Source organism: Hippocampus guttulatus, chromosome 3 (assembly GCF_054856545.1).
Source record: "Hippocampus guttulatus isolate MCC_2025c chromosome 3, RoL_Hgut_1.0, whole genome shotgun sequence".
Lineage (NCBI taxonomy): Eukaryota > Metazoa > Chordata > Actinopteri > Syngnathiformes > Syngnathidae > Hippocampus > Hippocampus guttulatus.
In genome coordinates this window covers 13,824,327-13,849,560 of record NC_141263.1, presented here as the reverse complement: position 1 = coordinate 13,849,560, position 25,234 = coordinate 13,824,327, and the positions used below count along the sequence as shown (strand labels likewise).

At 40.6% G+C, this 25,234-nt stretch overlaps 1 protein-coding gene across 2 annotated transcripts; it reads right to left on the bottom strand.

The window, feature by feature from the left end:
• Positions 1–1,884: 1,884 nt before the first annotated feature.
• LOC147207564 (polycystin-1-like protein 2) lies at positions 1,885–24,685 on the bottom strand. 2 transcript variants are annotated; one of them, XM_086106669.1, is made up of 41 exons: positions 24,364–24,685; positions 22,501–22,659; positions 22,214–22,402; positions 21,454–21,564; positions 21,168–21,315; positions 20,652–20,884; positions 20,160–20,570; positions 19,942–20,054; positions 18,594–18,729; positions 17,678–17,876; positions 17,426–17,537; positions 17,194–17,335; positions 16,734–16,922; positions 16,507–16,649; positions 16,194–16,373; positions 15,980–16,117; positions 15,729–15,878; positions 15,527–15,651; positions 15,311–15,431; positions 15,068–15,196; positions 14,758–14,983; positions 14,253–14,443; positions 13,944–14,174; positions 13,140–13,241; positions 12,886–13,064; positions 12,254–12,400; positions 11,978–12,177; positions 11,656–11,882; positions 10,952–11,165; positions 10,372–10,844; positions 9,704–9,800; positions 9,478–9,618; positions 8,981–9,166; positions 7,189–7,519; positions 6,983–7,116; positions 6,781–6,908; positions 5,834–5,994; positions 4,580–4,790; positions 3,608–3,709; positions 3,349–3,480; positions 1,885–3,214 (listed from the first exon to the last, which is right to left on the bottom strand). In XM_086106669.1, the coding sequence occupies exons 1-41, from the start codon at positions 24,683–24,685 to the stop codon at positions 3,026–3,028; spliced, it is 7,452 nt and encodes a 2,483-aa protein (XP_085962795.1). In that variant the 3' UTR covers positions 1,885–3,025. The 2 variants fall into 2 exon arrangements, with proteins under 2 accessions (XP_085962795.1, XP_085962794.1); XM_086106668.1 differs by having other exon boundaries at positions 13,944–14,443.
• Between the last annotated feature and the right edge of the window lie 549 nt (positions 24,686–25,234).

Genomic DNA, 25,234 nt, shown 5'->3' with positions numbered 1-25,234 from the left:
GTGGCAGCCTCATTCAAAACTGAATAATTAAAATTATCCTCAAAATTCGACACACTCCACACATTAGTGACAATGTAAAAATCGTGTTTTGGAAATGTTTGCTAACTTATTTTAAAAAAACCCACAAACAACAGCAAATAAATCACATGCACAAATGTCTTCACAGCCTTTGCCACAAAGCTCAAAATTGCCCTCAGGCGCATCATGCTTCCACCGATCATTGATGAGACGTGCCTAAAAGCTTAATTGGAGTCCACCTACGGTAAATTCAGATGATTGCAAATCGTTTGAAAAAGTACACACCTGTCTATATAAGGCATATGGCAACCTGCCAGGAATTTGCCAAAAGGCACCTGAAGGGCTCTCAGATCATGAAAAAGAAAATTCTCTGGTCTGATGAGACAAATACTCAAAAACTCTTTAGCGTGAATGCCAGGCGTCAGTTTGGAGGAAACCAGGCACCGTTCATCACCTGACCCCCTATCCCTACAGTGAACCACTGTGATACCAGCGTCATAAAGTGGGGATGATTTTCAGCAGTGGGAACTGGGAAACCAGTCAGGATTGAAAGATGAATGTAGCAATGTACGGAGACCTGCTTCAGAGCGGCCAGGACCTTAGACTGGGGAGGTTTATCTTTGGAACAGGACAATGACCCTGAGCACAAGACAAAAGAGGAGTGGCTTCAGGACAACTCTGTGAGTGCCAATGGGTGGCCATGGTGCTGCAAAGAGAAATGGTCAAAACTGCCCCAAAATACTTTGTGTTTGCCAAGCTTGTGGCATCATCTTCAAAAAGACTGAAGGCCTGAACGCCAAATGTGCATCAACACAGAATAGAGCAAAGAATATTTAAAAAGTATACTTAAAAATAATAATAAGACATCATCATAAGACATGTACATATATGTGATGTCTGATTATTATTTTCAAATACATTTGAATTGTCATTATGGGGTGGTGTTTGTAGAATTTTGAGGAATAAATAAATATGTTCTATTTTGTTATGAGACTGAAACACTGTGTCTACTTTTCTGATGCAACATAAGTCCAGTGCTTAAGAAGTGCAGTCCACATTTTTACATATTGTTTAATGAAATATGAAAAATGGAAATGATAAAGCCACAGCTTTGTTAGCATTCATGTTGTAATCCGATTTACTGATTTATTTTTATGCCACACTTGTAGGGTAGATTTTGTGAAGTTGTTCTTATGAACCCTTAAAAGATTGTGAATCTTGTTTGGTAGGTTAACGAGTCTAACTGAAGTAGATAAACTTCAGAATAATTCAGGGTTCATTTGCCTTTATTTTAGCATCAGCCTAACTTATAAAAGCAAAACATTTGTTGAAAATAATCTTACCGGTAATGGTGTTTCTTTTAATACAGATTCATTTATCGTGTGCGTTTGCCCTAATAAAAACAAATAACATGAGGAAAAACATGAACACAAAGTAAAATACATTGTACTCACCAGAGATGCTGGTTATAAAGATCATAAAATCTAGTGATATTTAACACAGCAGTTTTTCTCATGAATAGTCTACAGGACATGCCGATACTGCGATATGGACACATTAACATTTCAATCTACACAATGGCAAATAATTGTGAATCTTTTTGACTGCACAGGTCTCACCAGTGGTGAGATTACCCAGTCAGTTAAACACATAATTCAAAAAGCATAGTCGTTTTGTTTTTTACCATTTTACTGATCCGCAATGTAACACCAAATATTGCAAAATAGGCACACATACAAATGCGAAAATGTAGGCAGGACGCGTAATAATACACACAAGTCAGGTAAATGTGCTTCTTATTTTATTTTGTATACCTTGCAAAAGAGTTCTACTTTTGGACAAATCATGTCATTCGAAGAATACATGGTACTGTAGATTATTTATGATGTTTTGTAATTGAATCAAATGCACAGGAACAAAGCAAGTACAGTACCACCTAAAAAACACTGACCGCTCCAAACACTACCAATATGACCAACCCCAAAATAGGGCAGGCATTCTCACCTTACACACACTTAGAACATTAACGCCACACGTAAATATAGGGGGAGGGGGGAAAATCTTATATTGGAATGTATTTTACATAAAACTTTAATAAAAAAACTCATAGTGAAATGCTTAAAAACAGTTCTTGACGATTAATTGCAAATTAAATGTTAAAATTATTGAACTGTACCTCAAAAGTGATTCTTTTTAGTACCACAAAGGAACCAAGAGCCACTTCAAGAATCACTGAAAAGCAAAAACTTGAGTGCTAGTTTATCACATGCATATAATATTGTTTTTCTTAATTCTTCCTTTCCTTTTGTAATGATGTCATCAGTGTCCATCAGTGTCCACAATTTACTTTAGGTTGGGTTGGGAATATTTACTTAATTTACCCAATTAATTTACTAACTTCAAAATGATGGTATCATTCTCTTGAATGGCGTTTCGACAATGACTTGCATGATTTATGCTTCATGTTTTTTTTCACAGCTTCCAGCGCACCCAACAACATATCAGTTTTGTTCACTAATGTTGTATCTGTCCAGATCCTGACACATTAATTTGAATGCACAATTCAAGCATAATGCCATAAACGCTAAGTTGCTTAAATGTATAGGTTTTAATCTATTTTCAGCTGCCGCTTCTTTTTTTTGTGTTGCACAATTAAGCTTTTTGATTATTGGCGAATACATTTTCCTGAAGAAGTGCCACATTTAACAGTTAAGAGAATATCATAACAGCGGTCACACCGATGTTGCACTTGAAGCAAACACTACTCTACACCAGAGAGCCACAATCATTGCCAGTTGACTTTAAAAATACAGCCGCAACATCCTAAAAGCAGTGCTTCAACATCTGGGCATATTTGAAGAATATAGTTCATAAATAATGCACTTAACACGGGCCCTGACATGCAGGCAACATCGCAGTGGCACAGAATGAAGCAAACCGTGAAAAGCAACAATGGCGGCAAAGCACAAAGGGTGTTCGAGCATATTGAGTAGAATAATAGATTTGACTAAAGTAGAACATAAGAGTCCTTGTCAATATGCCCTGGCGAAATTGTAGCGATTTCATTCTTCGAAGCACATGTAAGTTGGGCCTTCTCAGTCTGGCCATCGTCACCTTGCTTAGTCTTGGATTTGATTCCGAAGAGACTGCAAAGTTTCATCATCATCATGTCCACAATCTCTTCCTCCTCGGATGGCTGCAGTGAATCACAATCACAGAGCTACATTTACTTCATTCAAGTAACTTTTGGGATAAATGTACTTGCGACAAAGTGTTTGACTGTTTTCGCAATTTTTCATAAAGAAGAAAAAACGGTTAATACACAGTTACCTTGTGATGAATCTGTTCTTGACTGAAGGCCACAAGGATGACAGAGATGAAGAGGTTGAGCACCACAAACGTCATAAACACGATACAGGAGCCGATGAGGAAGGCACCCAGGATTGGGTTGTAACTAAGAATCTTTCAGATGCAAGAAGGAATATAATGATGTTATTACAATGTCATTACAATGATGTAATGATGTTAAGATGCAGCTATCATATGACACAATCTGAGGGTTTTAAAGTTGAACGAGCCCAATGTTTACCTCATCATAGTTAAAGATACCCAGCTGCAGGCTGACCATAGTCTGAGCAGCATCAAATAGAGTGCGATAGGAGTACAGCTTCCACCCATACATCAGGTTGGACTGAAAAACAGATTGAAATTTTTATATACAGGGTAGGGCTGCAAGATTGACCATGATTTGTAATCAGAATTTCCCTGGTGATTGGCTGACTGCTGGTTGAGAAAGCGTCTGAACTAACAGGCAGCATTTTAAATGTAAACACCGGTGATAATGATCACGTTCATATAATAATGGCTGCCAATATAGATTAATAATTACAATTAGAATAAGTGTGCACTCCTAATAGAAAGGAGTGCAAAAGTAGGTACAATATACAGTTCTATTTGTCATACTAAGCTCTCCTGATAACTTTTCTCATCAGATAACAATGGCATGCTAAGTCAAAGGTTAAGCACTGTATAATAAAGAGACTCACGCATTGTTGATGACGCGTGTAAATTCGTCAGTATATCAAGAAACTGATCACAAAACCTCTGTGTCAAAGCAATTCAAGCAGAAAATTAGTTGTACCTAATTATTCCTTGATTGTGTGTAATTTTTCTCCCTCATAAATAACTTTACCTGTTTTTACAACCGCTCTGTAAACCTATACTTTGTGCATGCTGCATGTAGTAATGATGTAATATAGCACTGCCAATTCTGACTAAATATATTGTACTTTCCTGCCAGAAAATAAAAGCCAACATCATAAACAGAAGGGCAATTAACCAACAATTATATTCTGGCCTCACCACAAGATCCTATCACTGACAATCCTACCAAAAAGCTCTGATGTCATAATGGTTCTCAAAACCCTTAGGGGGAGATCTTTTCAAAGCATTTAAGCATTATCATTATTATTATTATATGATTTTTGGAGGACTTTGTTCACAGAATATCAACAGCTGAGAAATAAAAACATCATCTCTTGCAGTGTGGGAAACTGCTCACAGCAATCGAGTAGGCCAGAAACATGATGGTCATGACCACCAGGAAGCCGGAGATATCAGTCCAGGCTCGCTGGAGCGTTGCTGTGATCATGTGCAGCTTAGGGTTGAGTCTCAGCAGGTGCCACAGTTTGACTGTGGCCAGCAGCACCAGGAAGGCAATCAGATAGCCCAGGACTGCATCAGCCTTGGCTGTCTCGTAGAAACTGGCAAATCTGGAAGTGATGCAGTAATATTTCACTATTTATAATTCAAGTTTTGTTCGATTGGACAGAAGCGTATTAACCCCCGCCGCCCCAAAAAATGTTCACTATCACGGTACAATGTGATAAATGTCCCTGGAAGTTTTACTTTTGCATCTGGCAAAACAAAACAAAGCAATTCCTTCCAGTTCAGGTCACTGGCGGAGCCCTATGTGGGTATGCATGTTTTCTTTTTTAGCACCCAGCCTTGTTTATTTATTTATTTATTTTACATTATTAGAGATGAACAGCATAGTTACATAACTAGTATGTTTGCTTTGTAAGACACAAAAAGGACTCCGCCAGTGACCCGAACCCGAGGTAAAGTGAGAACTTATTATGTTTTAAGTGATACGTTTCACATTTTAATATGATCATTTTAAAATGTGTCACCTTATAATGTCATGCTTTAACGCAATATGTTTCATGTTTTAACATTAAATTTATTGTGTTAAAACATATCACTTTAAAATTTATCACGGTAGAATGTGATGGTTATTTAAAATAAAATGAAAATTGTCATGTTAAAATGTGAAACTTATCATTATATAATGTGAAACTTATGGGACGACTTGTGGTAAGTTTGACTTCCGCTTAAGGTTACTGGTAGAGTCGTTTTAGTGTCTTACAAATCGAATTTATTTGCTCGGTAACTAAAATGACACGGTTAAAAAAAAAAAAAAAGAAAGCTCAAGTGTTTAAAAAGGTTTAAGATTCAAAAAGAAGATACAAACACCTCTACTGCTGATCTGAACCGGGTCCACTTCATTTTGTTTTGCTAAAATTGGAAACCACACTTCTCATGTTAAAATGTAAAATTCATCACATTATAGCCTGATATTTAACCTTTTTTTCTGGGGTGGTACCATTACGATTCCGTAATATAGTGACAAAAAAGAAAAACAACATCTTTAAACTTCCACAGAACCCTCATTTCGAAACACGTTGAGAGCCATCGTACTTGTTACATTTGAAGATAAGTGCGTGGCCACTATGTCACAATGTGTAAAACTTACTGGTCTTTGTGATTCTGGTAGTACTCCATGTCTCGTTTCCCCAGCAGAGTCCTCTTGATAAAGACGGACAGTGCGCTCCAACTGAGAAGTATGATCGCCAGCTCAAGTAGATTCAATTTACTCTTGAAATAAGCCCATCTCTGTTGCTTCATCAGCTTTGCCTGGCGGCACATATGAAAGACAGTGAAACCTTGCCTTGCGAGTGCAATTTGTTCAATGACCAAGCTTGCAACTCAAATTGTGAATTGAAATGCCTTCAATTCATTCCAGCCCCCTCAAAACACCACCAGGTTTTGCTAAATTTACGCACATGGTCAAATGAAATTCTGACAAGGGAATAAGGGGAGCCACCAAAAGCTGCACATTCTGCCCCACCCATTGATTGTGTCCATTTATTTATTTGCGTCCATTTGTTGAGCGACCAATACACTTGTTCATTCATTCATTCTGCAATGGGTTGTAAAATACAAATATAAAAACATAAAAAAGAATGTATAGAAATACACTGGTCTTATTGAGTATAATTATTAAGCCGAAGTCTCACGTATACACGCACACAGAACGAACATAGAACGAAGCTTCTTGCTATTCACTTTTTATCTACAGTACATCCTGAGCATTATGGTGGCACCTTTAGACTTTTTTTCTTTTTTTTTTACACTGGAGTAGTGCATTTGGTTATTGATGTGTGCCTTTAAGAGGGAGTGGCTAGTGAGTGACATCAGGTGCTTGAACTGCAGCTCAGTCAATTTACCACACAGTTACTTCTGCTTTTGTGTTAATTGCTTCTTGCGAGTGCTTTCATTTTGTATTCATGAGGTTCGTCGCTTATCTTGTTTACTAAGCAGCGAGAAGTACATCGTCGAGCATCTATCTCCTTTTTTTCCACTTCACTCAACCATAATAAAAATGCATAATTATTGCAAATACATGGTCAATATACATACCTGAACAAACATGTAATATAGAATGAAGAGGAAGTAGATGGCTTCAGAGGCCATGACAAAAATGTGCAGGCCCCCTGTCGATTGGTAGAGACGAACATTCTGGAGCTCACTACGGAACTGGAAAGCCCCTGACGTTAAACAGACAGGCATTCAAAACGAAGGCTTGAAGTTTCTGTTTCATCGCGCATCTGTGATACTTTACCTAGAGCCATGGTCTCTAGCATGAGTGTGACAATGCAGAAGAGGTTGACGTTGGCATTGTACACGGTGAACTCAACAAAGATTGCTTGGGTGTGTGCATCGAACCAGCGGTTTTCATAGAGATACTGGAGAGATCTGGTGAGAGTACACATTTGATTATAAATTGTACATGATGGTAACAAGACCCAAAGTACAGCTGGAAACAACCTGCTGGAGTTTTCTAAATCTGGTCCGAGATCCACCACAAAGCCTCCTCCCCTGTAGAGGATCATGCTTCCCCAGATGGGGTAGGCCCTCAATTTACCCTGGGATTGGTACTTCCAGGGACTGGGGAGGTTCACTGATGTATTATCAGGCTCAGAGGAACTCCAGCCTGGACTGTAGGAGCCCATGTCCTCGGACTCCCACGAGTACAGAGAGTGGCAGTCATGCACAGCATGTTGCATGCGACGCGCCACGCGGCAAGAGTTCTTCTGTACCCTCAGCTGGCGGAGACGAGTGTTACCCACCAGCTTTGAGTTACCATCTGTGATGAAACCTGCGACCAGCAACAAGAACAAAACCACAATTAGTCAGAGCATTTACAATCATTTTTTTTCCGTTGGAAGACTAGGATGAGATACACAACTTAGAAAATGTAGGGGATTCAATTTCAGAATGGAGCTGCAAGGCACTATAAACTTTACAGGTGAGCTTGATTTGACCTTCACTAAAAGTATTCAGTGTCAGTACCTTTTCCCAAGAACTTGCTGTTCGCCAATGTGCGGAACATTGTATTTAAAATGTTCTCCTTATCATGCTCTCCACATTTTGATGTCATCAGACCAAGACGACACCTAGCAATTGATTTGACAGCACCTCACCACTCTGAGGCTTCAAAGATGTATTCCGAAGAAAGTGAGTTTAGCGTGTCATCAGGTTGCAACAGTGATACAGAGAAACTTAGAAACTTGAAAGAGTCACAGAAAGGCATAGAAGTGGACATTCTTGGAAATGTATTGGCCGATTCTTGGATCTTGACTTGTTTGGCCTTTTCGAAGAAAAACATCAAGCTGTGCAAAAAGTACTAAATGACTTAAAAATTTGACACACATTCAAAAGTTTAGTTCAAAGGTTCCGCTGCCCGTTCTCCAACTTTTTACACTAAAATACTTAGGTAGTCCAAGTACCACCATAATGAACACACCATTAAAATACAGTAATGTTCCAGACCTAAGTGTACAAAAAAATTGCTATATCTGTAATACATAGCTACAAGCTTCATTCCAATATCGATGTCACAATATCCATCCATCCATTTTCCGAACCGCTTGATCCTCACTAGGGTCGCGGGGGGTGCTGGAGCCTATCCCAGCCATCTTCGGGCAGTAGGCGGGGGACACCCTGAATCAGTTGCCAGCCAATCGCAGGGCACACAGAGACGAACAACCATCCACGCCCACACTCACACCTAGGGAGAATTTAGAGCGTCCAATCAGCCTGACATGCATGTTTTTGGAATGTGGGAGGAAACCGGAGCACCCGGAGAAAACCCACGCAGGCCCGGGGAGAACATGCAAATTCCACACAGGGAGGCCGGAGCTGGAATCGAACCCGGTACCTCTGCACTGTGAAGCCGACGTGCTAACCACTGGACTACCGGGCCGCCAATGTCACAATATTCAAAAACCATATCCCAGATTGAGTGATTATCCAGTATCGTGCTTTAGTGTCAGATTTTGAGTTTTAAATGCTGTAAATGTACTCTATTGGTGTGTAAGTCAGTGATTCTCTTGCATATCAATCGAGGCTGCACGCATAGCATTAGTGGTACTTGTACCACCCTGAGAATCGCTGTTACGGTGCATTTCAGATTCATCCCTGAAATGTATTTTTATTCATTATTATTTAATTTAATTTTTACAGCTGAATAGCCCTAACAATTTATGAGTAGTGTATCAACGACAGCAAGAATTTCCAGTTGCATTTTGTCACATGGATGACAGCACATTAATATCACCTGGGTGTTCTCCAAACAAGTTGCTGAGCAGAGTTGTGTTTGCCCAGTTGAACACATCTTGTATGCTCATCGTGTCAGAGATGCCTTTGCTAAAGCTCTGGCGAATGTGCTGGGTCAGGAAGTACGCATTGGGATCCCTTTGTCCATACGCCACCAGGAGCAACATCCACATGAATCCCATGTAGGCTGCATGACAAGCGAAGACATTAGTGCCTTGAGATACGAGTTCAAACTGTTCTGTGACCACGCTCGTAACGCAAAGATATTTTTTCAAATAATCTTTCTCCATTTAAATGAACAACATATGGAATGCCTTTTACGTTTCAGCTCAATTTTTTGCTTGCAAGTCAAAGCAAAAAAAATAAATAAAAATCTGAAGAATGACGGCTTGCATCTCAAGGCACCCATGTACCTTAGATTATAATGGCATATTGCACAGCCATGTTTTATATCTTGTATATCTATATTTTATACAGCAAAATAGTGTGCGTTCCCACCCAGAATCTCCCTGATGAGAGCAAAGACTTTTTGCTCTTTAATCATGTTGTTCCTCATCTTCTCTATGTCCGTTGGAGGTGGCGGCTGGTAGAAACTGCACGTGCTGTCTCTTCGTGCTGCTCGCACCCCATCAGGATCATCTGAGCATCACATTCAAATCATGTGCTTAGTCTTCTATGTGTGCACAAAGCAGTTCAACACCAATGGAATCCACCAACAAGATACCATAATTCTTCAGGCTCTCGTCAATCTGAGGCTCTCCGTATTCTTCCTGATCGACTTTCTTCAGAACAAGAGCGAAGAAAGCAGCAAAGCCAAGAACCTGTAACAGATATTTGATTGCCTTATCTCATGAAAGTGAGTACACTTCTCACATTGTTGTCTATAATCGATTATATCTTTCTGTGGGACACAGAAGAAATGACACGATGCTATAATATGAAGTGGTCAGTGTACAGTTCGTATAATAGTGTAAACTTAATATTCTCTCAAAATACCTCAACACACAGCCATTAATGTTCAAACCACTAGCAACAAAAGTGAGTACACTCCTGAGCGAAAATGTGTATGTGTGTGTGTGGGTGGATGGTGGTGGGGGGTGGGGGGGGGCACCATTATTCTTCAGCACTGGGTGTTGCCCTTTTTGTGAGATACTGGATGTATAAAAAAGACAGGTCCCACAATATATTGACATTTTAGGCCCAATTTGGACATTTTCCCTTTGGGGTGTTGCGAGCAGTTTAGACATAAATGGCTGGCTGTATGTTCAGTTATTTTGCGGGGAGAATACATTCGATTTCTCATACCTTTTTATGGCAGGATTTAATTTTCAAAACACATCAGACCTTGTTTTCATATATATACAACATACATAAATCACAATTTTACCTTACCTTAAGAGGTTGTGTGATGAACAAACTTTCAAAGAAGGACACCACCATGGAGATCAGCCAGCTTATAGAACGATCTTTCCCATAGGTCAGCCCATACATCATGGTAAAGTATCCAGACACACCGCTGGTTGCTATCACCAATATCCAACCTACAAAGACAAACCACCATGGCAGCCCACCTTGGCAGCATCTCTTGGCAGTGCCTTTGTTGGCACTTTCTTCTGGACTGGGACTACGCTCCGATTGTTCTCCATCTAGGCTGTGTGACGGTAGGTGAAACTCGAGCAGATTCTTCATCCCCTGGACTTGCTGCATGGCTTTGTTGTAGCTGTCTGGGTTTTGGAATCGAGAGGATCCCAGGAAACCCAGCTTCTTCTCAACATGACGCAGCTGCCTGTATAGATACCTGCTGTTGTTGCTCTTCTTCTGAACCCCATCTGAGGTCCTCTCTGGACTGCCCCAAACACTCTTTTCTACACATTGGAAGTTTGTAATCAAAGATGTGATCATATTTGTGTTTTACAAAAACATGATTGCATTGAAGCAAAACCTAACATTATTTTCATATAAAATGGATTACCTTGAAGATCGACTGCCCCTAAACTGAGGATGGAGCGTTCTCTTTTGGCAGTATCTTTGTAAAAGTCAGAGGAAATTCGGTTTTGCTGCCTGATGATGTCTTCCACCAGAGACAAAAGGGTGTTGATATCAGTCTGGTGACCAGGTCGAAGCTCCAAATAAGGCAGGGGACTCTTCATAGCCTTTGAAAGTGACTGGGCTATTCTTTTTATATCCTGGTGGAGAAACCAAGAAAAGTTTCTTCATGACTAGTTCTTACCTCGCATGTGTGGATTTTTATCTCTATAAATGTAAATCCAAACGTTGTTACATTCACATCTTTGGTGGCTTCTGGCCACATTTATTTTCACTTTCCACTACTTTCGTTCAGTTGCACTGAGAATTAGGAGGGCAGTGAACCACAAGATCAAATTGATAGAGCTGCGGTGATAAAAGGAATGCTGTGGGTGGCTACACCAACTTTGTGGTACGCAGCACAGAACTGGAGTGGAGCACTATCACCAAGGGCATTTACAATCCAAAAGCAAGGCAGAAATGTTCAGGATAGTTTGCTTTGGTCCAGGTTTGCAATGTACTGAGTGCCATTCAACTCTTAACCTGGAGTTCTCTCCAGTTCATTAAATACATTGCTGAATGCCACATTCCTCTTAAAAAGTGAAAAAGTCGGATGATAGAACAATTGACTGATGGGATATGTTTGCCCACCTTCAGCACCGTGTCTGGTGTGATGTCCTTTTGTTCTTTCTGAGGGGAAGACGTCTCTGAGGGAGATACCCGAACTGTCTTCCCCTGCTTGGTCTTGTCCGATTTCTGAGATTTTTCTCGAGGCCGAGTGTTTCGGAAGATGCTAACAATGAGGAGATTGATAGGAAACATGATGATCGAACTTTGAATTCCAATCATGACCTGCTGCCAGGTGAATTCGATGTGACCTGCAACCACATACACCACAGCTGATTGTATTGGCAAGAAACCTGTTGAAACGCTAACTATGTAAACCTTTGATTATATTACAATCAGATCATACCCAGGTCCATGGTCTGCTCTGAGGGGTCCGTGGGGATGCCCCAAAACATGATGCTAGTCAACATGGTGCAGAGCAACAAGGAAAAGCAGCAGGACACTCGCTGCACACGAGTGAAGGTGCTGCATGGGGGTCGACTGATGACCGAGAACCAGATGTGTCCATCACGAAAATCCTTAGCTGTCTTCATGAAGAACAGATTGCTAGAAGGGGGAAAATGGATGGTCACCATTTTATTTGTGGATGATGCATCAAGATCACACGGTTAGCTGCTCCGACCTAAATCTCTTCAGATCCTCCTCAGTGGCCACTGGGAAAACCTTATCGAGGTTGCACTCTCCCACGTCCACAGCAAGCCAGGAATTACAGAGAAAGTGCCACTTCTGGCCACTCTCCAGATCTTGCACCATTACTTTGTTGACATACCTGCGGGCAGGATTCATTTGTCTTCAGTTCATAGCATTTCACAAGGTTGCACTGCTTCCAGTAGTGTGCGTGGATGCTAGAATTTTTTTCAAATTCTAAAGTCAATGTTCTGCCATCAATCGAATCTTATCAGGGCCTTCAGAATCAATAGTGCTGGCCTATGTGAATCAAAACTATGTTAGGAATGGGACTGTTTATTTAATCGATGAGACAGCAAAATCACCTCAGATGACCAGTTGCCCAGCCTTCATTAACGTCAATATATTTTCATATTCTGATCGTTTGCTTTGACTAGCCACACACATCTCGAAATGTTGTCAGTGGTATTGTTATATACCATTTTTGAATAGTGTTGATAGTTTTCAGAACTATGACAAGATACTGGTGGTATTAAGAGCTGGTTTGAGTCCCCACTGAAGGCCCAGGTACCAAATGTGCTTCTGCATTTAACAGCACGGAGTGAAGCCATCATCTGAATGCTGTACCATGCAGGGTGTGTGCCCGAATTGTCGTGCCACAGCCTGACGCTTTGCAGCTCTCCAAGGGAAAAATGCGTGGTCAAGAGAAATACGTCCTCTGCACCCCTTTCAAACAGAGGTTTCTCGAGATCGGTCAGGTGGTGGGGCTCACTTTCCCCCTCTGTTCCCAGCAGGGTTATCGTCACCTGGAAATTGAACTAATAGTTTGCGACACATTGATTCCCATTGCCAATCAAGAAGGACAGGAGCATGTGACTGACCTGTGAGGAGGTGGACGCACCATGGCGATGCCCTGTGCCGATTGTTAGCATGTAGCAGTATTCTGCTAGAGGGTCGTTATCTTCAAGCACTATTATCTTGACCTTTAAGTTAGCATGCACAACATAAGGAAGAATTCCAGATTGATGAAAAACCTTTAGCTGTATAATGTCTTGTTATTGGATAGGTAGTGCCAAACATTCTGTAGCGTACTTAACAAATGTCTTTTACAATGTGGGTGATACCCTGTTAGCTAGACACCCGTTTGATGGTTGAAGTTCTGCTTTACAGCAATAAATATCCAACACTTTAAAATGATTTTTTAAAAATTCCTTACAGAAGAAACTGGATTTTATGGGTAAGTAAGTCAAGTGCATTTTTCGTACTTAAGTAGTGGATATAAAAAGTTTACACACCGCTCTTCAAATGCCGGGTTATATGATATAAGAAAAAAAAAAGATGACAAATCATTTTAAAAAGCTTTCCACCTTTAGTGTGAGGTCAAATCTGTACAACGCACTTGGAAAAAATATTAAATCTTTCCAAGAGGCGAATTCAAATGAAACATAATCATCTGAGATGTTTGTTATAAAGTGTGCACACCCCCTTATAATTGAGGAGGTGGCTGTGTTCAGAATTATCTATTCACATTCAAACTCATGTTAAATGGAAGACAGTACACACCTATCACCATTTAAAGTGCCTCTGATCACCCCAAATAAAGTTCAGTTGTTCTAGTAGACTTTTCTTGACTAAAACCAGGCATTTCAACAAGAGTGTGTAGACCGATTTTTTTCAAGGTTTACCTTAGCTGAGTCCTGGATGTCTTTTCTGCGTGCCCATACAACCACGAGAAGATAAGCGCAGAAAATGGCCCCCACAAAACACACAACCACAGGATTGTTAAAGAAAGTGGAGAAAAGCTGCGCGGTGCGTGACACGTCCACTAGGTTTGGCATGACAAAGAAAGAGCTGCCGAAGAAAGTTAAGTGATTACACAGACACTGAGTGAGCAAAGGTGTCGTGAGTGGGCCAACCTGTTGAAAGAAGAAAGGAAAATCAGCTGTGGCGGGGATGCTTTTCAGGCCACCTGAATAAAAGGTGTTTACACACACCCTGCAGCCATCTTCACTCCAAGACGACTCTTCTTCATCCCAGTATTTGCACTGGGCAGCGATGGTTACAATACTGACTGTGGCATTCACTGATTTGACGCCTGGCTCGACTTTGGGCTTCAAGACGAGGAAGTGCACACCAGCATCTCCTGTTCTGTCTTTAGGACTGAGGACCCAGGTATATTTTTCCTCTGTGGCAAATGACATTAATGAAATGCTGATAACTACGACACACATCCAGTAAGTGATCGGCAGTCATCCTGCAGCATCATGAGAGAAAATCACCCATACTGGATGATGTGGGAACTATTGAATGGCAATATGCAGTTGTTCTCATATGTTTCCAAATCCTAGGACAGGGGTGTCAAACTCAATATTGCTGAGGGCCATATTATAATTAGGGTTTCCCTCTGTCAGCCGGTCTGCCAAATGGATTTGTTTACTTCCGGAAAACAGAATATTTGGCTTAAAAATGTAAGATAGAATAAAATAGGTTTGAACATACCTTCCTTGACGTTCTCGAGAGGCATTTGAGTTTTGGCCACAAAATGCTCAATTGTTGGATAATTCTTGTGCCCCAGAAGTAAGACGAAAGTAATGTTTTCAGAGGGCTCCATTTTCAGCACCAGTGTAACATCAGGCGAGGGAACGTCAATTATTAATGTGCTGAAATTGGCCAGGTCCAGAACTGTGCTGTTCTCTTGCCCAACGTCCGGCCTGGGCAGAAGAATCTGAAGACCCCACCAATGCAAAAATTAATTAGTGTGGACTCTCTTACAGATGTATAGAATTTGAATGTTGTTTATTTGTGCTACCTCAATCTCTTCAGGGAGATTCTTAATGGGGATGACAGTGCCATTCGGTCTTGTGAGAGAGACAGATCCCACAGTTCCTGAAATGTTTCCACCTTTCCAAGAGTATGGGTTCTTTTCAAAACTCATCATCTGTGAGATATTACAAACAGCAATTTTACAGGGCAAAAACTATTAGCATTGTAATGCAGATTTTTTTTTTTTTTTAATTGTTGAGATGCACTCCACAAAAAGGCAGACACTTACTCTGACATCCACAGGCTCATCTGGTGAGAAAACATCAGAAGGCAGCGTCGGAAAGGAAAATCTAGAAGCGCTGCTCCTCTGGATGTTTATATCCTGCATTTGCATACTTTCTGGAGACACTCTGCAGAAACCCAAAAGCAGTTTCAGCTACAAGCTGTGTGTGTGTGTGTGTGTGTGTGTGTGTATGTTTGTGTGTTAAAGACAATCAGCTCTTACCTGTTTACATACACACTGATCTGATTAGAGTCAATGATGATAGGATCTCCGTTCAACTTTTTATGATTCAACAAGGCATTCTGTACGTTACCCATCCCAGTCAGAAGGGAAGTGGAAACTTTTTCCTGAGGAGAACATGTTATTTAGTTGATACTTTAGAAAATGATAAGAACCAAACGCGGCAATGGCAGTTTACTCTTACGTTGGACGGAGCATTCAAAATATTACTGGCAGCTTCAACTATTGGTGCAGCTCCATCCACAACTTCTCCATCATCACCACTCCCATCCTGATTAACACTGATAATGTTGAGGGAAGAGCTCAGGTCAACCAAGAGTGAGCTTGCTTCTTCCTTAAGTGGAAACAGAGAAACAAATAGGAGTTGAACAGACTTAAATAGTGCAGAGGATGCATTTGTTTGCCAAAGCTGAACAATCTAAAATTGAGCAGCACCTGGGCAGCTGGACTGAGCTCATCTGATCGCTGCGTAAGTTCGGCTACGGCTCTAGCTGTCACTTGAACCTCATAACTGGTGTTCGATGGGGAGTCCAGCAGCACCGTTGTCATTTTGGTCAGCATCTGCTCTCTGAGCTGAAGTCAAGGAAGGATGCAGAGATATCAACGGGGTTCAACCGTGTGAGGACACAATGCTCGCCTTCCAACATACCTTCGTCCTTGCGTCCTTCTGATCCTCATCAGCCTCGGTGTTGAGCATATCTGCTACAGAGGTAACGATTTGGCTAAGGGCCTCACTGGAGAGAAGACCATCTTGTTCCAACTGGGAGACAGTATCTTCTAGAACTGACTGGAGTGTGTCCACGGAACCACTGGAGTTATTTTTCCGAACCTTTGAGAAATACAGTATAGAAATATAGAAAAGCTTTTTTTTCCCACGAAGGAGGTTTACGTAAGTCAAGATAGGTTTGTCCATTTATTCTGTGTGCCATTCTATCTTTCCATTTCTTGTCATGTGTGTTTACCTGAGTGTGGACCATCGTGGTCACTTCTGTATATTCATTTTTCACAGTTATCACAATAGATAAATTGTAGTTGTTCTTTTCGTCTCCAACGGGCAATAAGATAGATTTCACAAATTCTTTATTACTGCAACGCAGATGTTTGCCTTTAAGACAAATGAGCAGATTGATTTGTTATTCATTTGAATCCACAATTGTACACACCACACAACTAAGTTGCATTTTCTCACCTGTGTCTGTCTTGAAGCAATAAAGACAGCCTGAAGAACAGAAAGAACTCGCTTGGCAGGTGATATCGAATGAGTCCAGTACAGTGCCTGATAATGGAAAGATGCTGCACGTCGGGTGTGAGGGGGTGACAGTTGGTTCTGGATCCGGTATGGGTAGAGTGTACCTGGCATAACCTTGCTCCGATTTCCCTGGTTTGGTAAAGAAGCATAGTTTCACAAACGTACACAAAAAAAGTCACACAAAGCTATTCTTCAGGTTTTAAGGCTCGGCCTGATGCCTCATCATTTCCTCTGGAATTGATCTTTTAATTTTCAACAACAAAACCGTTCACCTTGAAGTAGAATAATTATTCCTGTGTAGTTTATATTGTGCTTTAATTAAGGGAAAGAAAGTGACTCCTACCGTACACGGTGAGCCTATTTCTGACAATGCAGTCAAAAGATGAGTTTCAAAACACACCTTGAGCAATCACGGTGATGTTAAGCAAATTGTCCCTCGAATATTTCAGCTCTTTGCTGTTTACAAGAAATTCCGAGTTGCCTTCTTGCTTCTTCACCAGCGGCCTTCTTCCTTCTTGTGAGAAACAGGTTCCGAGGTCACCCTGCTGGGAAAAGTAGAAAAAATGCTTTTGACAGTGGTCATTCAACAGAGTAATGTTAAAAACTGACTCAAGTGGCAGATTCTGACTTGCCTTGAGTGGTTTTAGATCCTCTATGTACCAGTCCACATCTGGGCAACTCGCTACACAACTAAGCCTCAGTTTTACAGGGTCGTTCGCATCAATTGAAGTGCAATTATCACAACTGTATTTGGAGTAACCCAAGAGTAAAATATTAATTTCAAGGGCAATATTTCCCAATTATGCTTAAAACGAGCACAAAGAAAAAAACAGTACAAGTCCACATCCAAATTAAACCAAGAATAACTGAGTGTTTGGTTTTACCTAATGGAGACATTTTTTAATTCCTCTTGAGCAACAGTGATACACTTGGAAGCAGAAGCTAGTTTGACCCATTTCCTAAACCAGGCTGTTTTCTTGACAGTCACGGTGTAGACAGCCATCTCAAATGGATTCGGAAGACACTGCTTGTCAATCATGTGAGTTGTGTCATTTGTTTGGTTTTTGCATTTGCAGTCCCCTCCTGCATGGGAAGAAAGAGAAGCAAGACAAATGTGATTCACGATATATCGATCATGTCAGGAATGAACTTTAAGTTCAAGCAACAACCTTTTAGGTATCATATTTCTAAGTAAGCAAAAGACCACAAAAAATAAAATAAAATACCGCGATTGACAATTCAAGCTGAGCTTGATGACCATACGTGTATAGCGCGGGCAAACTTGGTGCTCAAAGGCCATATTTGATCTCCAAGTCAGACAGAGGGCCCAAAAATGTAATAAGTAATAAGTAAAACAGTTTATTTTAAAGAAGAAAATCATAATTCATGCTAATTATCCATGACTGGCTGGTAACCAGTTCAGGGTGTACCCCAAAGACAGCTGGGATGGGTTCTAGCACACATGTGACTCTCATGAGGATAAGCGGATCGCCTACTGCATGGAGGGATGGATGTGAATTATTAATTGCAGTTATTTAATAACTAGCCATTTTTTTAAAGAAATGTATCGAAATGGTTCATTTTATAAATATGTTTTTCATTTTAAAACAGAAATAACCAAACGATTTTATGAGATGAATAAAAATGAATACATTATTCAATTTACTTTAGATATTTATTTTATTACCTAATTTAAACAACGGAGTGCGACGCTTATGGCCATACTTTGCACATGTAGCACAGTGGCTTGAAGCATTCATGTTGCTAAACTTTTCCAGAGAGGGGAAAAATGGCACTTACTACATTTCCACTTAAATTCGAGTCCTTTGCTGGGCAATGTGACACTTCCATTCATGCTCAGGGTGACATTCTCAGTGTAGTCAACTACAGACTCTGGAGTGGAAATTATTTTCAAGTCAAAAGACTTGCCAGTCATCTGAAAATGAAAAGAAAAACGTTTTGGAACAACAACAACAACATAACCTTCACTACCCACAGATTGCAGTGGTTGCAGATGTGCTGTTCCTAATTTTGGATGGTTTCACAATACAGTGGATATAAAAAGTCTATACATGTCTGTTCAAAGGCCAGGTTTTTGATTAAAAAAAAAAAAGAACCATTTTTATTGGACCTAAACAAAATCTCGCAAGCACATGTGGGAAACTGTGTTTCGGTCTGATGAAAACAAGGTTCAACTTGTTGGCCAAAATCCTGAATGGATGTTTGGCACAAATACAACACTGCTCATCATCCAAAAGAATACAAGTGAAGACAGCAAAATGCTTTGGGGTTGTTTTTCTTCAGCTGGTGGAAGGATTTATGAACCGTTCCAAAAAGTCAATATAAGAAAATAAATAAATAAATACAGGCTTCTGCTAGAAAGCAAAAAAAAACCAAACAACAACAATCCAGCAGGGAAGCCTACAAGAACATCATATTTTTTCAATTACTTTCACTTACCGTCTCAAAATGTTTCAGTTGGACACTTTGTAGGTCACAGGTGGAAATGATTTTGTAACTATTTTTTTCAATTACGTTTTCCGTCACAAAAACCTGGCATTTGAACTAAAACCACAACCTAAAATCCATCCATCCATCCATTTTCCGAACCGCTTAATCCTCACTAGGGTCGCGGGGGATGCTGGAGCCTATCCCAGCTGTCTTCGGGTAGTAGGCGGGGGACACCCTGAATCGGTTGCCAGCCAATCGCAGGGCACACAGAGACAAACAACCATCCACGCTCACATTCACACCTAGGGACAATTCTAGAGAGTTCAATCAGCCTGCCATGCATGTTTTTGGAATGCGGGAGGAAACCGGAGTACCCGGAGAAAACCCACGCAGGCCCGGGGAGAACATGCAAACTCCACACAGGGAGGCCGTAGCTGGAATTGAACCCGGTACCTCTGCACTGTGAAGTCGACGTGCTAACCACTGGACTACCGGGCTGCCCAACCTAAAATCTTGTCTGATAATGTCAATCAAACTGAATCTTTTGGAAAACAAAGTTTATGATTCATCTATTGTAATTAAGGAACTCAATAGAAAAGGTGATAATGCGGGGCAAGTTTGTGTATGACAACAGAGGTTAACAAAATACTCATGCTACTGTTCATTCATTTCTATGCTGAAATTGTGCCGTACATACCATATTTTCAGAGTCAGAGTGATTCTCACAAGCCAGGAATATGCTCTCTAGGCTCACATTAAAATCAGAAGTTGACAAAGCATTCGCAGCTTGCACATTCAATTGAAATGATCCTACATTAAAAAAAATAAAAAAATAAAAACAAAGTTATTCTGAGGCTTTGAACATGCACAATGTGAATCAATGCTGAATCATGCAATTACGTTGCAATACGGTACCTTCAACTGGCCTGCCAAAGGTATACATTTGTAAGCTTCCATTGAGCATGTTTCTGGTCTCCAAGCGAGTGACATTATTGACAGTCAGTGTAAAGAGAAGCTGCACAGGGGCTCCACGTTCCAGCGAGACACCAATAATGAGGTCACTGGAGTCGGGACACCGATCGTCCTCTGCCATCACTGAGGCTTGCAGGCCCTCGACAGGTTCCAGCAAACACAGTTCAAATTGGGTGGACACGATTTGGCTCGTGACGTTGTTGGAGGCGTTCAAAGTCAGGTTGTTACAGCCATGCCCGAGCTGCTCCACTGCACTTGCATTCAGTGTAATGTTGTGGGGTGTGATCCCTCGGTCAGCAGAGGAATTTGCAAGTAGAAGGTCCTTATGTTGGAGTATGTAACTAACGTTTGTACCTATTTAGAACAGAGAACACTTGCTCATTCAGTGTTATTGAACAATAGGATATGGTGAACCAGCAGTTTAATAATCCTTACCGGTCTCCACTGTGACCTGAACATCAACAGACCCTCCGATGTAGAGCAGGCTGCAGTTAGTGCCACCTTCTGACGTGTTGATGCTATAGCACTTGATAGCTCCAAATTGACCCACCGGCTCCTGAATGCTTATGGATTTTTGAGCTGTCACATGCCAGTCGCTGGTGGAACACTCTACTGTGACCACGAAAAGTCCAGGCGTTTTGAATGTGTGCATCACTGTGGTTTCCATTCTTTCAGAAAGAGTAACGCAAGTTTAATAAGGCAACTGTGCAGGGAGATTACGGAACAGAGCAGTCACAACGTTATGACCACTTGAGCGATATAAGAACTGCCTCCACATAGGTCATAATGCTCCATTTTGATTGACTGTAAGAGAAGCCAGGATTCCGCCTGACACCAGCAGTATCTGGTGTTCAGCGCTGACATTGGATATTAATATAAGAGTGTAAGTGGTCATAGAGCTGTGACTGGTCGGTGTGTATCTCACATATTATAAAGCAAATAAGAGCTCACTCTTCTGGGGTGATGGAATCAATAGTGTAGCCATCACCAGCATTCAGCGCGCATGTAAGGTTACCCTCAAAAGGTTGAAGAAGCCACTTGATATTGAGAGTGACATTATCAAACACTGCCGCCAATTTACTCATCAGCAAGTGGAGACCTGTGAAGATATCAGATTGTTGAATCTACATTTCAGTCATCATTTTCAAAATTATGAGATAGACTCTAGACGTGTGAGGATTTCATCACTCTTATGTAACTTCTATTGGACTGGAGAAGTTGAAGAAGTATATCTGACCATCTTTGCAGCGGTATTCCACAGACAAGTAACTTCCTAACAGAGGGCAGGGTTCACCGTAAGATTTGGCGTCTGCTGGCGCTTGGCAGGCCTGCAGTCCATGGCAACTGCCTGGAACGACACAATAGAACGATTTAAACACAATCTATTCCGTGACACTGAATGACTTCAAAACTGATTTCCCCTTAGGTAATAGTTTTAACCCAGATGAGAACAAGCAGAACAGCGAATGGATGGATGGAATTTGTACCAACCGCAAACTATTTCATTAATTATATTCCTGATGTTTTACTGAGCACCATAACCCTTTCTTATGTCGTTCCAGCTGTGGTTTTACGGTTATAACATTCTTCCATTAGTGCTGGCGTGACAGAAAAGACACAAAAATACAAATCAAAACACGGGACAGACCGAAGTGTTCATCAAAAACAAGATAGGTTTTGGTCCGAAAAAAAATGTAGGTGTTTAATTTTATTGAAAGCATCTGTAACATGATGCAGTTTCAACAATAACAATGTGCTTTAATATAGGAAACAAAACAAAAGCTGTACTTAAATAATGATTGAAGTAAAATGCATTGCGCATTAAAGTTTAATCAAAATTGTATGTAAATAAATGTTTGACAACAAATAGTTCAACATGCAAATATATAGCATTAAAAACGTAGACAAAACTGAACAGTACGTCACAAAAAAAAGTTGAAAACACAGTAACATTATGCAGAGAATGAGCATTTATTTATATTTTACAATACAAATACCTTTTACAGAGTCTGCTACATCTGTCCAAGTGCACTCCTCCTGAGGAGGTGAAGGTGAGGTGGCGAGTTTGGTCCGGCAGTAGTGAATTGTTTTTCGACCATAGAAACTATGGTCTATCTCTAGGACTTGACCAGAGTCGCACTGCAATGTGACGTTTTGGCCATCACATGCAAAAGATCTCCTAGATTCTGAAGACCCCAAAATTTATATATATAAAGAGAGAGAGAGAGAGTTGAGTGAAACATAATCAAAAACACCATAAATTGTGGATGAGTTTTTTTTTTACCAAACTGGCAGATGAAGCTAAGTTCCTGAGTACAATTCTCCGACGCTACCCAACGGAAACCTGACTTTTTCAGGATATGTCCACAGGTGGCTTGCGCATCAGGCTTGCTTGCCCAGTTATTGTAGCTGACATCTGAGCCATTCAGCCATGCCAGAGAAACTAGTATTGATGACAGAGAAGGGAGGGACAAAATCACATTCATTATTCCACTTGATTTAAAAACACCTCATGTATGCTCATCTGAAAGGAACATTTTGTGGCTCGAAACAACAACACAGCAGAAGGATACACTGTAGAACACATTTTTGATCATGACTCATGTTCTGTCTACAGATATAAACAGGAAGTTGTAAATCACAGAACTTGACAGTAATAAGGCAATGCAAATGAGAAACTATCGCAGGCTCCTTCGGGGTTGTACTGTATGTTCTGGGTGTGTGTCAACAGATAAATTAAATTATGCCTCAATGATGATGGTAACTTGCTTAAATGAATAATGGCTGATGTCAATTCCTCTAAATAATAGTCAATTATTTTCATTGTTCACTCCAGATAGGGATGTGGGGGTCTTTGTATGAGAAAAATATTACTCTGTACTTGTGTGTGTACTTACAGTATGTATTGAAATATGCAGTCAAAACATAATGAAACAATGTAAAGAATTAGACAGTTTTGGGCAATTTTTTTTGCTTCAACTCAATGGACATTGCGCTGCTCCTTTTAGCGTGCACACCTTGGTCATCTGGGTGCAGTGTAATACACAGACAAACGTGAAGTAAAGTTTCACAACCCATGTTCAGATGCAGTGATATTTGCCATTTTTCACAAAGGTGAGCATTGTTATATTGTCTTTCTACATTTGTTGCTCCACTGATTGTATTCAGAATTCCATTGCGATAACACTGACATATGTGTTAAGTTAGATTTTCTGGGCTGTTATACATTGTTTGTTAAAATTAAATTGAATGGACTAATGAGGCAAAGCTATACGGGTTGTTTTAACAACTCACAGTGTAATTGTCTTTGTTTTATATTTAATTTGACAGTTAACTTCAACTTGCCGGGGCAATGCAGCTTGAAACCTCTATTTTGAAGTTTTTACTATATGCCAAACTGTTGTTTGTTGTGGATTGAGTTGAGTTCAGTGCCACCATACAGCGTTTGTATCTCTCTCTCTCTCTGTCTCTTTCTCTCTCTCTATATATCTATATCTATATCTGTATCTATATCTATCTTAATAACTCTCTCTCTCTCTCTCATATATGCCCACAACTCAAAGCAAAAAAAAAAAAAAAGCCTAAATATCTCATATCTTGGAAAGCTCAGAAGTTGGGTCACTCGTATCGCAAGGTGCAAAGCACCACTGTAATGATATGCTACAGTATGAAATATTTTCCTGTTCAGTCCAACGCTTGCATCGGGATCACTGCCAGTCTTTTGTAAACTGGCGGTAATAAATTCCAGGGTCGTATTCATAGGAAGGTATGTGACGTACATTCTAATCTTATACTGTGTATACAGTAGTTTCTGAGTACACCCACATTGACCGTCCTGATCCATGTTCAATTGTGTTACATTCTAAGTGTATGTATACACACAAGTTGTAATGTGGTAACTCCTCATCATGACCCAAGGCATTGAAAGATGAACTAGATATTCACAATATTTAAACCACAGTAGCTCTATTGTGTGTTTACCCACTGTGGGAGAAATAAAGGATCATATTTCCAAAGCATTAACGAGCATGTTTACAGGTTAAAGTAACCCTCCAATCCATATAAACTTTCCAAAAAACGAAGTGTGGTCCACAAAGCTACATTTATATGGAACAATTGATTAGGTTTATGTGACATGACCTCTCACCCTGTGTGGCAGCAGTGTCCAGTGTAAGGTTTGGTGCAGCAGGCGCCAGTCCGAGCCACCAGTCCTTCTTTGGATCGAGGTGCGTCTGAAGGAACTTCTGCGTCTCGTTGTTCAAGATGAAGGCTACATGTCCTCCTCCTCTCTCGCACCATTTCTGGGCACCAAGGAAAGGACGCTGCAGACCCACAAACTCATAGCAGGAGCCATCAAAGTTCTCTTGGTATTCGGGACAAGAGACAGCATCTGGTTCTCCGGCCACAAAGCAAATCAAGCTGAGAAAGAGAAAAAATAAAGTCGGGACCGCAAAAGCAGTATGATCCATCTTTGTGCACCTGCACATCACTTGCACTCAATGTGGTAACAACATGACTTTAAAGGACAATGACGTCAGTATCTCTGACAAAGGCCTGCTCTTTAGAGTCATTTCTGACATTAGTATAATTTACTCAATGGGTGCTTGGCTTTGTGCTGTGCATATAACTCCTGAGCACAAACAAAACGGAGGACTGTTTTGAAAGGAGACAAAAAGCCAACAGTCAACACCCATTAATGGCTCCACAACCTGCAGGGAGAGATAAGCTTGTCATTCTGACCAGCTACAAAATATTGATTTTACCTTCAAAAGCAGTCGGCACTTATCTGTCTTGTGGATCTTTTGTTGTGGAGACCGACAGTATTGACTGTAAACTGTAAAGTTTACCTGCCCAGCCTTATGATGAAAGTGTCTAGATCAAGACTTCTTTTTCAATTAATTATTTCAGATCTAGTGCAACAACTAAATAGCTTTAATAACAACAGCAGTGCATTTTGAAACATAAGCAAGCTGACTTACCATAAAAAATAGATCTGCGGATGGAACAGACATATTGAC

Excerpts from the sequence above, each read along its gene's own strand:
- LOC147207564 (XM_086106668.1), bottom strand. The coding sequence starts at position 24,685 with ATGGATCATACTGCTTTTGCGGTCCCGACTTTATTTTTTCTCTTTCTC. Across the intron at positions 18,730-19,941 it reads ACTCTGACTCTGAAAATATG|ATGACTGGCAAGTCTTTTGA; the intron begins GTATGTACGGCA and ends TTTCATTTTCAG. Across the intron at positions 13,242-13,943 it reads ACATCCAGGACTCAGCTAAG|GTCAAGATAATAGTGCTTGA; the intron begins GTAAACCTTGAA and ends GCTAACTTAAAG.